The sequence below is a fragment of the Belonocnema kinseyi genome, chromosome 6 (genome assembly GCF_010883055.1).
Source record: "Belonocnema kinseyi isolate 2016_QV_RU_SX_M_011 chromosome 6, B_treatae_v1, whole genome shotgun sequence".
NCBI classification, from domain to species: Eukaryota; Metazoa; Arthropoda; class Insecta; order Hymenoptera; family Cynipidae; genus Belonocnema; species Belonocnema kinseyi.
This window is the reverse complement of record NC_046662.1, coordinates 98,536,202-98,550,921: the sequence shown is the minus strand read 5'-3', so window position 1 is coordinate 98,550,921 and position 14,720 is coordinate 98,536,202. Positions and strand designations below refer to the sequence as shown.

The window sequence follows — 14,720 nt, the reverse complement described above, 5'->3', positions numbered from 1 at the left end:
GCCGTGGCAGATGACAAATTAAAATTTACACAAAAAATATCAATAAATAACACAATTTATTAATTGTAGAGCAGATATTTAAAGTTTGAGTAATATTCATAAAAAAATTTATTTTACACACATCTGGAAAATACATTTTTCTCAAAATAATATTTCCTATTACGATTACGAATAATTACAAAATATGTACCTCAATACTATTAAAATCCCTAAAGTTATGTAAGTTTACGAAAAAAAGGACCGAAATTTACCATTTCTAATCTTCTAATTTTTTTTCAACAATTATTTTAAGGTTTTTCTCTCGACACCTTAAAGAACGTATAACAGAATTTTCTTCAAAATTACTGACAATAGGTGAAATTTTTCAGATGATTTAACATGAAACTGCTCTACTGTTTCGAAGCGTTTAATTATTTCAAAAGTCCAAGTTTGAAGTTTCGATGGAAAGCTGTTCGACAAAATTGTGATGATAACCTCGTTCTCATGGAAAGTGAGTTGTCTAGCAAAGTAGGAAAACTTAAACTACTAGCCGACTCGACTTGTTCGTCCGCTGGGCGAGGGGTAGAGGGTTGGGGGTGGTTGGCAGCAAGAGGTCGGAGCTCTACCCCCCTTGTCGGTGTTTTCATTCATAATTAGAGAAAAAATAGAGGAGTGCGGCCCGCGAACTGCTTCACTGAGAGCGTAGTACGCGAGCGTAGTAAAAAGAAAGAGTCAATGAAGAAAGTGCTGCAACGTGGTGGGGGTGCTCAATGAATAAGATAGTGAGAGAGAGAGAGAGCACTGCACCCCCTGAAGAAGAGAGGGTGGGGTAAGAACGAGTAGCAGGTTCTTAAAGACTTTCACCATTCCGTTAATTTTCTCCTTCAAGTGGGTTAAATTATTTTATGAGTTTCTCAGTTGCCTGACTTACCCTCCTACAATCTCTACAAAGCGATTTTCTCGTGGAGTTTCTACTTTAAAGTGTCTCTTTATAAAGGTAATTATATGCAAACTTTACTTTTTCTATTTGTTTTTAACTTTTTCGAAAATGAACAGATATATTTTTGGTTATATTTTATTATATATATATATATTTTATATTTTGGTTATATTTCTTTTTAGTTGTAGTCAAAAATTATAATTAAAAGAAAAAATGGTCTCAAGATTCGATATAAATGTTAGTTTTGTTTTGTTATTTAGTAGTCAGTTTCTAATAACGTATGATAAATTTGAATACAATAAATTGGGTTGAGTTACTGATTTTGAAAAGTCAATGCAGGACACAAAAATCAGTCTTTTATTTATTTTCCTGGCAAAAATACAATAATTTATAATAGCGAATCAAGTGACAAACCCCAAATATAGTTTCGCCTTTCTTGTTTTATACAGCAGTGTTGTTTATGTTCAAAAATGCAAAAATAAAAAATACTGTTTACGGCATTAAATTTATTTCCTAAAAAAATTATTACTGAATTATAGATATATTTTTTGGAAAAAAGTCTTACATCAGACCTGTATTTTCTACTTTAAAAGAGCATAATGTTTTCTACCACCCCCTTCTACTTGTAAAAAAAGCCTAACGTAATTTTTAAGTTATCTGTTCAGTTATCTGAATACTAACATCTCATTTTGCCGATAGTATTAAATATGAATGCCCGAAATGGAACACGGAAATAATTTCTTAAAAATAATATAATTATTATATGTTCAACTATAAACAATCTTTATATAAAACCATAACAATTCGTCACAAAATTCCATCATAAAACTCTGTAGCAAGTTTCTGGTATCACAGCAAACTATTCCAGCATAAAAACTTGTACTCTACAAATTCGTTCTTCCGGCAACGAGATCCGTTACAAGCCCCTTAAATGTAACAGTATATCATTATCGGGAATCCTCACGGTTGGGAAACCGATCGCAAAGAGTATCTAGCTCAATAGTAATAGAAGAGTGTCATCTCATGTCTCTCCAATCTCTCATCTCATCAGTGAAATAAGGGTTCTTCGCTGGTGAAATATAAGGATTTAGCCGGAGGGTAAAAATTTTTGTGGCGTGGACACTGGCGAGAGAACGTCAGCCGACAGTAGGGGTGGACTGCGGTCGTGGACTCGTAGACGACGATTGGTCGAGACCCAAACCGGCCAATGGCGTTTCACCCCCGCGGCGAGGGTGGGTTTCCATGGAAACTTTGATATCCACAATCACACATACAAACCTTATGCGCGCATACACACTCGCGCGCTTGGGCACCCTCTTCCCCCCTGGACAAGCCCAATCGATCGAGGTGTGCTTCGGCCGGACGAAACTCACCCTCCGTTCACTCCCGCTTCCCTTCCTTTCCCCAAGTCCCATCCCCAAAGCAGCGGTGCCTGTTATTTGAATGGAGGGCCGCCGACAGGGGCTGAGGGTTGAATGTGACAGAGTGCCACCCCCGAGGGCCTCCCGCCCGTCGAAAGTGCGGCGAGCGGGTCCTCATACCCCACACCTGCTACCTTCCGGGGGTAGGAAAAGGGGGCTGCAGGTTGAGCGGGGGTGGCGTGGACAGAAATCAATATAAGACGGGCCTGCACGTACTCTCTCTTACTTTTGCCCTCCCTATCTCCTTGGTCCTCTCGTTCTACTCTACTCTCTACTCTGCTATACCCTCTTCTACCCTCTTCTTACCTCCCGCACTTGCTTTCCTCGAGGGTGGACTAACACACGGACACACGCAGATCTGCGAGCTCACACTAATACCAGAATATACCCGCACGCGCGCAAAACCAAGCATTTCTGTACAGGGTGTGTTTTGCCATGCAACAAAACGGGTGACTTCCTGTTTTTTATGTTTCACGTTTTTTAAGGCTTTATGCTCGATTGAAAATTAGTTTCAATAAAACAGAAAGAGGAGCTGATCCTCAGTAGGATTTTCGCTGTTTTTCGCGGTTTAGTTCAGTGAAAACACTGGTTGTATGGAACGTTGCTGTTATGAGTGAAACGGGGTAATGTTCAGCTGGGTAATTGATAGAAGGGTATAATCACAAGGGTATAACCAACCAAGGGTATAAATCAAGCAAGTTTTAAAACATACGTTGCAGATGCAAGTTCCGTTTACAATATTTTTTAGAAGCTTCTGCAAATGTTTTATTACAGAATCCTAAGTAGATTTCAAGATTTCACTGTAGATTCCCGTGCAGGTCCCTTCGTAAATTGCGTATACATGATCTAATCATCGCTGAAAGGGAACCTTTGCAGGAACCTTAGATATTCCTTTAAAGTATCCTTTTTATTACAGGTATTTGTGCAAGTCTTCGTGCAAATTCCGCTGCTGCATTGAGAGAAACTGCACATACGCGTCGATTGTGTCGGTTCACTGAGCAGATGTGTTTCATATTGCGCATGCGCAAATATTATTTTCGCACAGTTTGCTGGATGAAGGCACTTTGCAAACCATTTAGAGACATGAAAGTACTTAGTTTCGAGTTAGGCGTTGCAACAACAATGTTTCAACAACTTTAATAATCAATGATAATGAACCAATCACTATTTTACTTACCTTTACACTTTACAGTTTGAATTTGTATATATAAGCAATGCTCCTCAGAGGAACAAAATAACGTTCATCCATTTTCCAAATAAATACATTATTTTATAATAAATAAATGAGTTCCTTACTGCGATGACTTAGGTGTGAAGGTAATGCTACTTTTATTATAAATAAACAAAAAATCCTTTGGCTCCTATCAATTTTTCACATTTTTAACCCAGATATTTTCGATAAGTAACAAAGTTTGACATATAGTTTGACAAGTGCGCCGCTGGTACAACTGTGCACCGACCCATCTGTGTATGACGAAATTTCGTCGTGCACCAATGAAACTCTCCTAACTGTGCACGTCGTCATTGAGACGTGAGCAGATGGCGCCCTACCAAAGGTTCGCGTGCACAGGTAGGACACTCCCAACTATGCACGCCTCAATTATTACGATCAGATTTAAAATTGATAAGTCTATGCGCATGACTTGTAAGTTAAAAATATAATCATATTAATTAAGAGGGACATAGTTGTGAGAATGCCTTCTAAGCACGTGAACTTGTAAGTGAAAAATCTCACAATATGCACTGCGGTACCACCAGCTATCGAAGTGCGTAGTTAAGCTCGTGTACAGATATACCTCTTCCCTTAAAAAAACTTCAGTAATCTTTAAAGATGTTTTAAGATATTTTAAATGGTGAAACAAATTTAACTTACTCAAAGAGAAGTCATAACTTCGCCAGAAAACTGGAAACTAACTTTAAAAACAGGTTGAGAGTGCTGAAAAGGCAAATGTCTTCTACATACAAAGTTTTTTAATGGAACATATAAACATAGAAATTGATTTAGAAATTTAAAACTATAAAACCAGAAGACTGATAATAGTTATTGTTCAATTATGGTAACGTTGATTACATAGATTTCTAATTAACAAGCATAGCATTTGATTCTACCAGTCAAGCTCGGTCAATTATTCTCTGTAGAGCAAGATTACTCTACGTTTTTCTTCTAAACCATTTAGGTACTGAATAAAGTACAAGTTAATCGTGGTAATGACAGTGAAAGTATTTAAATTGGTGAAGTGGGTGGGTAAGTCTTCTACCCTTAAGTGGAGCAACTTTCTCGGTCTTTTTTCTCACTCTCTACTTTCGAACTCCTCCACTTTACAGAGGTAACTCGAAATTGATAGATTTTCCTTCACACTCATGTTGATTCTATATATAATAACTGAGTCGTGATATATCGTATAGATCTTTGTCAAAATAAATTTCAATATTAAATAGCATTATTATTTTTATTTGCCAATTATGAAATAAATTGCTTCAAAATAAACAGGTTTTCCTATCACGTTTATTTTTTAAAATCTCATCATCATTCGGAAGTAAAAATATATCAAATAAAGTTAAAAGGGCAATACATAATTCTATATTTTACTGACTTTGGTATACGGATTGCGAAGCGTGAAGCCTTTAGGAAAAGGAAGAGAGGAAAATCAACATGATTAACGTCAAATCTCTACAAGTGACATGCGACAAAACCCTGTGGACAAAGTGAGTAATTAGATAATCCTCAAAGAATGTGGTTTAGAGGAGACACTGGTTGATATATGTAAAATAAATTCTTTTAGATGGTTTGGACATGTTGAGAGAATGAAACAGGCAGACCGCGGAAAGAATGGTAAGATCATGTAAATTAAACCCTAATTCAAAGAGACTTAAGAGGTCATAGAAACACAATAGCTTGCATAAAAAAATGCATGGATGTGAAGAAAGTTAGAAAGGTATGCCAGGACAGAATAATTTTGCGAAAAATAGTTTATAAAAAGAGTGTTAGTAGAGTGAACGACACCTCAAACAAAAGACTTTGAATACTAAGGTTCCTGAGTGGGAAGCTTCACATGATGACTTTATGAGGTTCTTTACTAGGGGTGATCACTAGGGAGATTGATCAGCACCCTAGATCGGCGTTGGTTCACGCTTATCTTCAAAGGCTAATGGCTTTTTGGTATAATAAATTCTGATGGAAGGCATTAGATTTGTGTGGATTTGGACCAATATAGAGAATTTTTGTATTTTGGGAATACGTCAATGGAGTGCGAAGCGGGGGACGCATGACGAAAGTGTATTCGTTAAGCTTGAAGGAGCTTTAACAAAAGGGCATCTACAATAACCAAATGATAGTTGGCAATCGTTTGCGTTTAATTAAGAAATATATATGCAAAGAGACCGAGTACGAAGCGTCTCATCCGATAGACGAACCAGCGCCTTTGACGCGCTCAAACATGCGAGCGAAACGAACCGCGTGCCAGAAGAATGTGCCCGCGGACCGGACAGATTTTGCATAAGTCATTTAACACACATTTTGGAATTACAGGGAAACTCTGGTATAAGGCCCCCTAATATAGTTCTTCTTCGCTCACGCGTGACTAGAAAAAAGCGGAGCAGAACTCAATCGCAAGCCAAGACAAATACACGCCGATGGATCTCGGGTGGTAACACAAGGGTTAATTAAGTAGAAAATTCAGAATATGAAGACGCATATAAATACTGTCATCTAAAAGAGATATTTTTGATAAAGTTTTATTCAAGCATTCCAAATGCAAAGAATAAATATTCGAGCGTGAAGCGCGAGGTAAGCCATTATCGAGCGCCAAGCGCGAGATTCAACAGAAGCGCGCCTTCGGCGCGCTCAAATTTTCGGGCCGCGCGAGCAGCGCGCGCATCGCGGGATGAGAATGTGACGCCCAGCAGGCAGATTTTTTCTTAGAATCCTAATTTCACCTTCAAAAGAAAGGACCTGCTTTTGCAAGACCCTTTAAAGTTTGAGGGAAATGTTCTAAATTTTTTTTTAAATATCTAGGTTGGTGTGCATATTTACGTTGTATACACTCAACAGATATAAATGAGGAAGACAATCTTTACAAAATAAAAAAAAAATATTATATCTACAATAGGTCCCGATACATGTTTTTTTTCTCTAAAAATTTGCTTATTTCTGTACAGCTTACATAACAGTTTCCATGAAGTCCTAAACTAAGTATTTAAAAAGGAAAAAAATTATAAAAAATTTGTTACAGATCTAGTTTTTTTCGGGCGAGAAGAAGAACAAACTTTGCAAGTCGTTATTTCCCGAGTATTGCATTTAGAACATTTTCATTCACAATTATATGCAATTTGATATGCTTTTTAAAACTTCATCTTAAGATGCATTTAGAGCGAACTATATCATAGAGAAAACGATTCATAACGAAATCAAGGCAAAAGAGTCAAATTCCTTCGACTTTGGACTTCTTACAGCTAGACTTTTCTCTTTCTTACAGAAAAGCTAGCTCGGTTCCATTGGCCTGCAGACAATTTTTATGTTACATGGTTTTCCGACTTTATGACTAGACGATGAACCTACTAATATTATTTGGAAGTCGTCCTGTGCGGTCTTGGAAAATATGTATTCAGTATCCAAGAAATGGATTAAAAGCTCAACGTTAAAAATGTTGTTTGAAACAGTTAAACAAGTTCAACTATGTTTGGAAAGTCAATTAATGTCTATTTTTTATTTGATTATCAAACTTTGCATTTTGACGAAAAACAGTAAAGAGAAACATTCTGAGTCCCTGCGAGGGCCGCGATAGCATTTACTATAACGGGTGGCCTTCACGAACTGCGAGAAGACGAATAATAGAAAAAGCCCGGGGCAAAATCCTAATACTCGGCAAGTGTTCCCTGCATGCTCTGTCATGAAAAATAGAGTTCTGCGCGAGGTTGAAGAAAGCTTTTTAGTCCTCGTTTTTCCTCGAAAACGCTCGAAAATTGCGAATTCGGAAATAAGTAGGCTTTCGCGAGCATTAAAGACACTTTAGCGAACACTTGTGAAACATTGAATATTTGTTTGAAATCTTGCTATGAGGATATCGCGAAAGCCTGTTTAATGCTCGCGGAAGCCTACTTATGTCCGAATTCACAATTTTCGATCGTTTCAGAACTCTATTTTTCGTGACAGAGCATGCAGGGAGGATTGCCGAGTATTAGGATTTTGCCCCGGGAGCCCTCTTCCATATAGAAATACTAATAGGACAATTGTTCTAACAGAAGAAGTCGTTAAGAAATTGAAGAAAAAATACACATTTGCATGAATTAGTTCTTCAGGAACACCCGTTGTGTCGCAGTATATAGGATCGATAGAGGGACAGCAAACGTGTGGGGAGAGTGGAGTTCGTATCCTGCGGATAAGGGAACGGCATCCATAAATTACGGCGCAACTCTGCAGGGTAAAAGTCCTGTACAAGAGACCTCCCGTGTACGGCTATGGGGTCCTTTTACCCCCCAGAGTCCACCCCCTCTGTGGCAGCTTTTCCTCGTGGAGCCTAAGGGTAGGCGTGCTATAGGACTATAAATTTTATCGTTAAGTTGTTTAGACCGTGAGCCCGTAAACAGTGCGAGGGTGGGGCTGATTTCGAAGACTCCTTTTTCGGCTTCTCCCACTGGAATTGATACGAGATCGATGTTTCCCGATAGCATTATCGAATAGAATTTATCGCGAGGTACTTTGATACGCACACCGTTGGGGTGCTTTGAAAATTTCAAATACATATATTTATGCGCCTCCAGGAACCAAAATGTCCCTTATGTTAATTTCAGTAATGTGAAAAATGGCGAAGAAGACGTGTGATGAGAGAAAAATTTGCCACTTTAAGTTTTATTATTGTGGCTATTGTATTTTTACTGAAATGGAACATTAGCATAGTTTTTACTGCTTGTTTTATGGATGTAGTAACCATAAGAGAGGATAAGGTGAAAATGGTAATTTTTCAGGACTATTATGGTTCTAGTGTGAGAAAATATTCTTCTATATGAGTGTAACTCTTACCTTCATTCGCTCTATAAACCGTAACTACCAATCAAAAAATCCATAAGCATTTTTTGTGACTTCAGATAGATACATCGTTCAAAATACTTACGTTGACTGTGAAGTGTGTAGATTGTAGAAGAACGGTAGATAGAGCAGCAGTAGAGGAGTTCCTGCACTGTCAGGCACGTTGTTACACCTGCTAAAAAACGAAAAAATGATTGATTTCATTGTGTACTATTGTGAAAATGTTTTTATTGCTTTTCTTATTCCCAGTTCTGTAAAATTAATTCTTTATCAATGAAGAAATTAGATATCAATTCTTCAAGTTGTAAGTTAATTTACGATGTACAAGCGGTGCAAATAATGTAAGAGTAAATATTTTATTAAAATCCTATGACAAAGTGTATTGACTATAATTATATATTTAAAATAAATCGCCCATTTTATTGATTATGTACTTCAATATTAATTTGATGCAAAAGATAAGTAAATCTTATTTTTAGAAACAGTGCTCAATAATCTCTGAAAAAGAACAATAAAATGCTGAATCAATAATAAAATCACATTACTACTTTAAATAAATAGCATATATCTTTAACTTTTCACTTTTCGATAAAAAATCAATTATGACATTTTTGTAGGCATAACATTAAAAATATTACTATATTAGCTAAAGTTGTTGATTAATGTTATTCTATATCATTGGGCACAAGAAAACTAACGTCTTGTAACAAATATTATTGATTGAAACATAGTAACTTTTGTTTCAGAACATTAGCATAAAATAAAAAAAAAACACTAGATATCTGAAGTAACGTTATTTTTCGGTATGCAAACAAAAATAATGATGAATGAAAATCGTTTCTCAACTTCTCTTCCCTATTTTGCTTAATACACAGAATTGGTTTCTTAATTACAGGATGAACGCCCTTATAAATTTCTTGACCTCCCTTACATCTCTTATCAACACTTCTTTTCCATTCGAACAAGAACGGAGTAACCTTGTTCGTCAAGTTTTTCACGTTTTTTAGACCAATCAAGGGCATAAAGACATTTCCGTATTATTTAAAATCTTGTGAAGTAATTATTGTGAGATTAGTGTTCAAAAATTCAGACCTAAACTTTTTGTGATATAATAAAAACGAAGTATAATTTCTGATAATTATATGCAAGTTGAAAAATGGCAGCGAGAATTCGGCATAAGTAGCTAGGGATTTGCTTGACTAGATAAGTTAAACGAAGAATTGGCTCGGAAGGGACAGTGCAGAATTTGAAAAGGATGTAAGAAAGTGATAAAGGATGATTTGTATTTAAATCTTACTAATTGTGAGTATAAGTCTCCAGATCTCCGTTTTGATTCCGTGCTTTTCAGGCATTTTGCGTTCATGCCCTAGTCCTGTAAACGAAGAATTAAAGATTTTTTGATATAAAGGATATTTTAATAATCGGAAGATGTAACAAGAATAAAAGAAAGGTTTTTGTTTACTTTATTCTTCGAATCAATTTTGCATTTATACAACTCAAGTTTCAATATAATTTTTCTAAAATCTGAATCGCGTAATTAATATGCATCAGTAAAAGCTGTAATAACTGTAATATATACAAAAGTTATACAAAAAGAAGCTCGCTTTCATAAATGTCCACGAAAGTATTCAATCGACGGAAAAATAAGAAACAATCGAAGTTCTGAGAGAGAAGGTGTCCACGGGAGATAAAAGAGAGGTTGAGAGCGTGAACCTACACGACGAACGTTTCGCGAAGCCGTAGACTTTCGACCCTCCTATAACATCATTCCTCACCCCCTCCCTCGAACAGTCGAGCGCCTCTGCCCCCTGGGTGCTCCGAACCTCCCCTCACCAACCTCGATATTAAAAATTTCAATATCCTAGCCCCAGGGGTGGAAAACACATAATGTATTCAGGTGACGTCCCGGCCATTCTATCGGCGAGAAAAACGTACAGTTTTTCAGAGGAATCGAATCCCACTCACCCTTGACACCCTCGATTCGAACGCGTCTCTTCAGTCTTCCTCCCATAGGCAGTTCCTTTGTTTCATCCTGTCCTGCATTGCATATGATGTATATTTCCTTTTTCCCCAACCCTTCTTTCTTTTATTTTAGTCCCTAGAATTCACTGGCACTGTGGAAGCGAATGCCCTTATGCAACTGGATTGTGAGAGTGTTAACAAATGCACTGCTTCCTGCACTTTCATTAATGCAAATTCATGAAATCGACGACTCGTTGAGACAAGAGTTGGGATTTGCGGGGGCCGCTTCTTCTTTTGTGTTTGCTTTTCAATCTAGCGTGTAATTAACGGAATTGAAGCCTCTTTAAAAATGCGTTAAAATCCATTAACCTGTAGTTAAATAATTTGTAAGAATAAATTATGATTGTTTAAAATACATGAGTAACATGGTGTCAAGTAAAATTATAAATATCAAAAGTATACAAAATATTGTCACCAAGCAGCAAGCATTTTTGGGATATTTCTGACAAAACTATTAGGCAGAAGAAGTTTATTTCTTAGGTGCAAGTATAATGTATACCTTAAAAAGGTTTAAAAAGTTTATCACGTAACGCAGTTACAAATTTTTTTTCTAGCTGTTGCGCTTGCGCTCTTTGAGGAAGATTACTTCTTGTACTGATGCGCTTGCGCACTTTGAGATAGATCACTGTTGTCGGCTGTTGCACTTGTGCATTTAGATTGGACATTTGTTGTTATTTATGATATTAAACAATTTCGTTAAACTTCCTTTTTCAAACCAACTGTTATAAGTTTATCAATTGAAAATGCTACGCAAATTTTAAAAAATTTCAATTTTGAGTCAAATGACAGAGATAAAAAAATGTTGAGCGTGAACCGCGAGCTCCATCTAATAGTTGCGCGCCCTAAGCTCGCGGAGCGAGCAAACTTTTTTTCTTCGAATCTGTAGCCAATAGCTGATTAGCCAAGAATTCAAACACATGTTAAACAGACATCTGAAGTTTTTGTACGAGCCTAAGAAGATTGAGGTAATAATTGTAAGAATGATACACTTTTGGGAAGGAAAACGATGAGAAGAAATGAGCAAGGGAAATTAAACAAATATTACTTTGAGGGAAAGAGAAGAGAGAGAAAAAAGTTCAAACACTCAAAATCCAGACCCTTCCCAGCAGGGATGCTTTTTCGAGTAGTAAGATTGTGTAATTTGGAATTAGCAAGTTGAAAAAGTGATTTTCGAAATTTACATATTTTTACGATTCTAGTTATATGCTATTCATCCAAAAAACGTTTAAAATATGAAGAAAATGAGTTCAGCAATTTTGACCTTTATGTCATTCGGGGTCTGTTCAACTCAGAACCTTTGGGCTTGAAATTAATGAGCGGCCATATATCTCAAAAGAAGAGAATTCTCTGAAGTGGAAACTTGAAAATCAGTAAACTACACCTGAACTCTACACTGTAATGAAAACTTGCGCCAACTGGGCGAAATTTTGTCTTTTTCGGCTCATGTTCACTCATAGAATAATCTGTACACTTTTTCATATAGAATTATAGAATCTAGGTTTCTTCTAAGTTTATGGCCTAACTAACCTGTGCAGTAATCTCACAAAATGTCGGTCGAAAATAGAGCGCGAATCGCGAGTGCAGGCCAGAGCTTCGAAAGATTTCATCTTTATATATAGTTACGCTTGAAACTAACCGTAAAGATTTATAGAAAATCTTAGCTGTAAAAGAGATATTTTTGCCAAAGTTCAATTTAGGTGTGTTCAATTAATAAAAACCATCGTAAAAATAAGCAAAATGCTGCTTGGAGGCTGATAGATCTTTAATGATAATCTTACAAAAATACTGCACGTTTACTCAAGCAGAATTAATTAATTCTTGAAAAATAAATCTCACAACCCTACATTTCTGCAGAGCAGGTGGTCTCGTTTTTGACAATGAAAGAGTCGACCCATCGAACTTACGCACGGGATCGTAGAAATGTGTGCTAGTTTAGAAATGATATTTATGCAAGGGACCGCTATTCAAAAAGTTACTACCTGAAAGCAGTACCGTGCTAATAAAAGTGTTCTTTCTATATGTATATTCGCACAGTAGAAATTTATTTTACAGATTAAAGAGCTATTTCATCAACAGTTAAATTTATTAATTAACTTTTCTACTTTTCTAGTTTGAAGTTTGAAGCAAATAAGCCACAGATAAACAATAACTAATTTACAGTATTTCCTCAAATTATATTTATATTAATATACACTCTAAATTATTCTTCATGACTATTTTTTTTTATAAAAATAATTATAAAATTGAATACTAAAAAATACATAAATTATTTCCAGATTATTTGAGACCATTTTTGGAGGAAGGGCCCCAGGATTTTGTAGCCGGGACTTTTATAAAGAACATTGCGATAATTTGGTCTGTGAAGATTGGAACCGACCGATCCGGAATGGAAGGCCCGTGGCAAAGGGCCAATAGGCGCGTGCGAGTACCCTTGGATGAAATCCTAGGGCATGACCAGAATGGCCCAGACGGGTCATCCCTTGACCTAAGGCGTGCAGCCCATCCCCAACCCCTTTAGTGGTCAAAACAGGCGGAAACATGGCCTGACCCTCATATATCAAATCCAGAAATTTTTTGCCAGCTTGCAACGAACGCGCGACGATCGAACCCTTTCGACCTCTTCAAATCTTACAAAGGGTCGATGGTGCTTCTTCAAATTGTTGTTAAACTCCATTTCGAGTCACAATCTGTTTACCACAAATCAACGGTGCATTCAATCAGAATAAGGCTTTACAATATATTTTGAGTAAGTTTTTTCATTTAAAAAATAACCTTTTTATTCAAAATAAATATAATATGTTTTTAAAATATTATTTAAGAATATATTTTCAACTCTAGAAACGTAGTCGGAAAACTCTTGCGACGCAGCAGCCCTTGCCATGGCGGGTCGAGTCAAAATCTCCTGGCAGTACCTGCTGCCATCAAGAAGGCCCAACCCGCAATGGACGCTTCCTTCATTAAGCGGTTCGAGTAACGGGGATTAAAATAAAAATGAACAATTTTAATGGCAAAAAGTCACAGATTTCGCATTCCAGACTTATAAATCGCTAATATAAAGATTTCGAACAAAACTCATTTGTAACTTTTTATTCACATTGAGTATCCCATCTAACAATTAACCCCTGCCGAGGAAAGCCAACCCATCTTAGAAAAAATGTCACGTTGACGAACGAAGCGCCCTACCTGAAAAGTGAGCAAAAAGTTTGCGGACCACTGCTCTAGAACACACACGAGGCATATTTTAGTTTCATCAGAAAACAAAAACCTTGAAATTTCTGCAATGCATCCAACAAGTCTTTTGAAGTGAAACTTCTTTTGGGACACCAGTAAAATAAAAAAATAAAAAAAACGAGCGACCGTGGATCTGAAGTCTCGGTCTCTTTCTTATAAATATACTTTCTGCAGCCTATACCTTCTGTCTCTATTCACGTCTCCCACTCTTGCGGCGATTCGTAATTGTTCTAAAGACTCCTCTTCGATATCCGCACTACTGCCACGATGACCATGGTATTAATATGCTCTATCCCCCCCCCCCCATCAACACACCTAGAAGATGCATTAAATCACACCTAGGTATGATTTAAGAAATCACACCAGAATCTTTCACAAGACTCTAGGTGAGATCCCCATCCCTACAGTAATATTAAAAACACCTAAACAACTATCCCTGGCGCATTTGACAAAACCCCTTTTAGCTGCCTGCAACTACAACAGACATAAATATTGAGGAATTCAAAATAATCGACCCAGTCACCTTTTTGAAACTCTAGTTGGTATCCCTATCCCTAAAAAATATTTAAAATACCTCACCTTAGCTTCCTTTAACCAAAGCAACCAAAAAATTTCAGACTGAAAATAATTACCAAAGACACCTTCCCAATATGCTAGTTAATATTATCATTCCTATTGTAATAATAAACAAATAAAAATGGTCCTATATAGATCCCTACAGTCATATTCCGCATCCAAAATAAAATTACCCCCATAAATTTAACACGTGCCATATCAGATGTCTTTAACTAAAACATCCAAAGAGACTTCGAATTGAAAAAGAACACCACAGGTACTTTTTCAAGACCCTAGTTGATTTTTTTTCGGCCTGCTAGGCTTAAAAAATTGTCTTGCTACACTATCATTTTTTTACAGAATTTTCTTAAAACTAACACTGATCTGCACCTTACCTCTAAGTCTAAGACCGCTCGCTCTTCTAGCCTTTTCCTCCACGCTTCGCCTCGCCTCGCACACATGTTCTTACTTTCTCGCTCTGCTACGCATTACAAAAATCTGCCTCCGCGACAGAAACCTAATACTGATCTACTATTTACAATCTTTC

The 14,720-nt window shown here is 36.8% G+C and overlaps 1 protein-coding gene across 1 annotated transcript; it reads left to right on the top strand.

Annotated features, from left to right (window-relative positions):
• Positions 1-749: 749 nt before the first annotated feature.
• LOC117175516 lies at positions 750-13,045 on the top strand. The gene is made up of 3 exons (XM_033365223.1): positions 750-803; positions 898-976; positions 12,664-13,045. Exons 1-3 carry the CDS (start codon positions 750-752, stop codon positions 12,903-12,905), a joined length of 375 nt encoding a protein of 124 aa, XP_033221114.1. The 3' UTR covers positions 12,906-13,045.
• Positions 13,046-14,720: the final 1,675 nt, after the last annotated feature.

Coding starts and splice junctions, on each gene's coding strand:
- LOC117175516 (XM_033365223.1), top strand. CDS start 750: ATGAATAAGATAGTGAGAGAGAGAGAGAGCACTGCACCCCCTGAAGAA. Junction 804..897: donor CACCCCCTGAAGAAGAGAGG/GTGGGGTAAGAA, acceptor TGAGTTTCTCAG/TTGCCTGACTTACCCTCCTA. Junction 977..12,663: donor TAAAGTGTCTCTTTATAAAG/GTAATTATATGC, acceptor AATTATTTCCAG/ATTATTTGAGACCATTTTTG.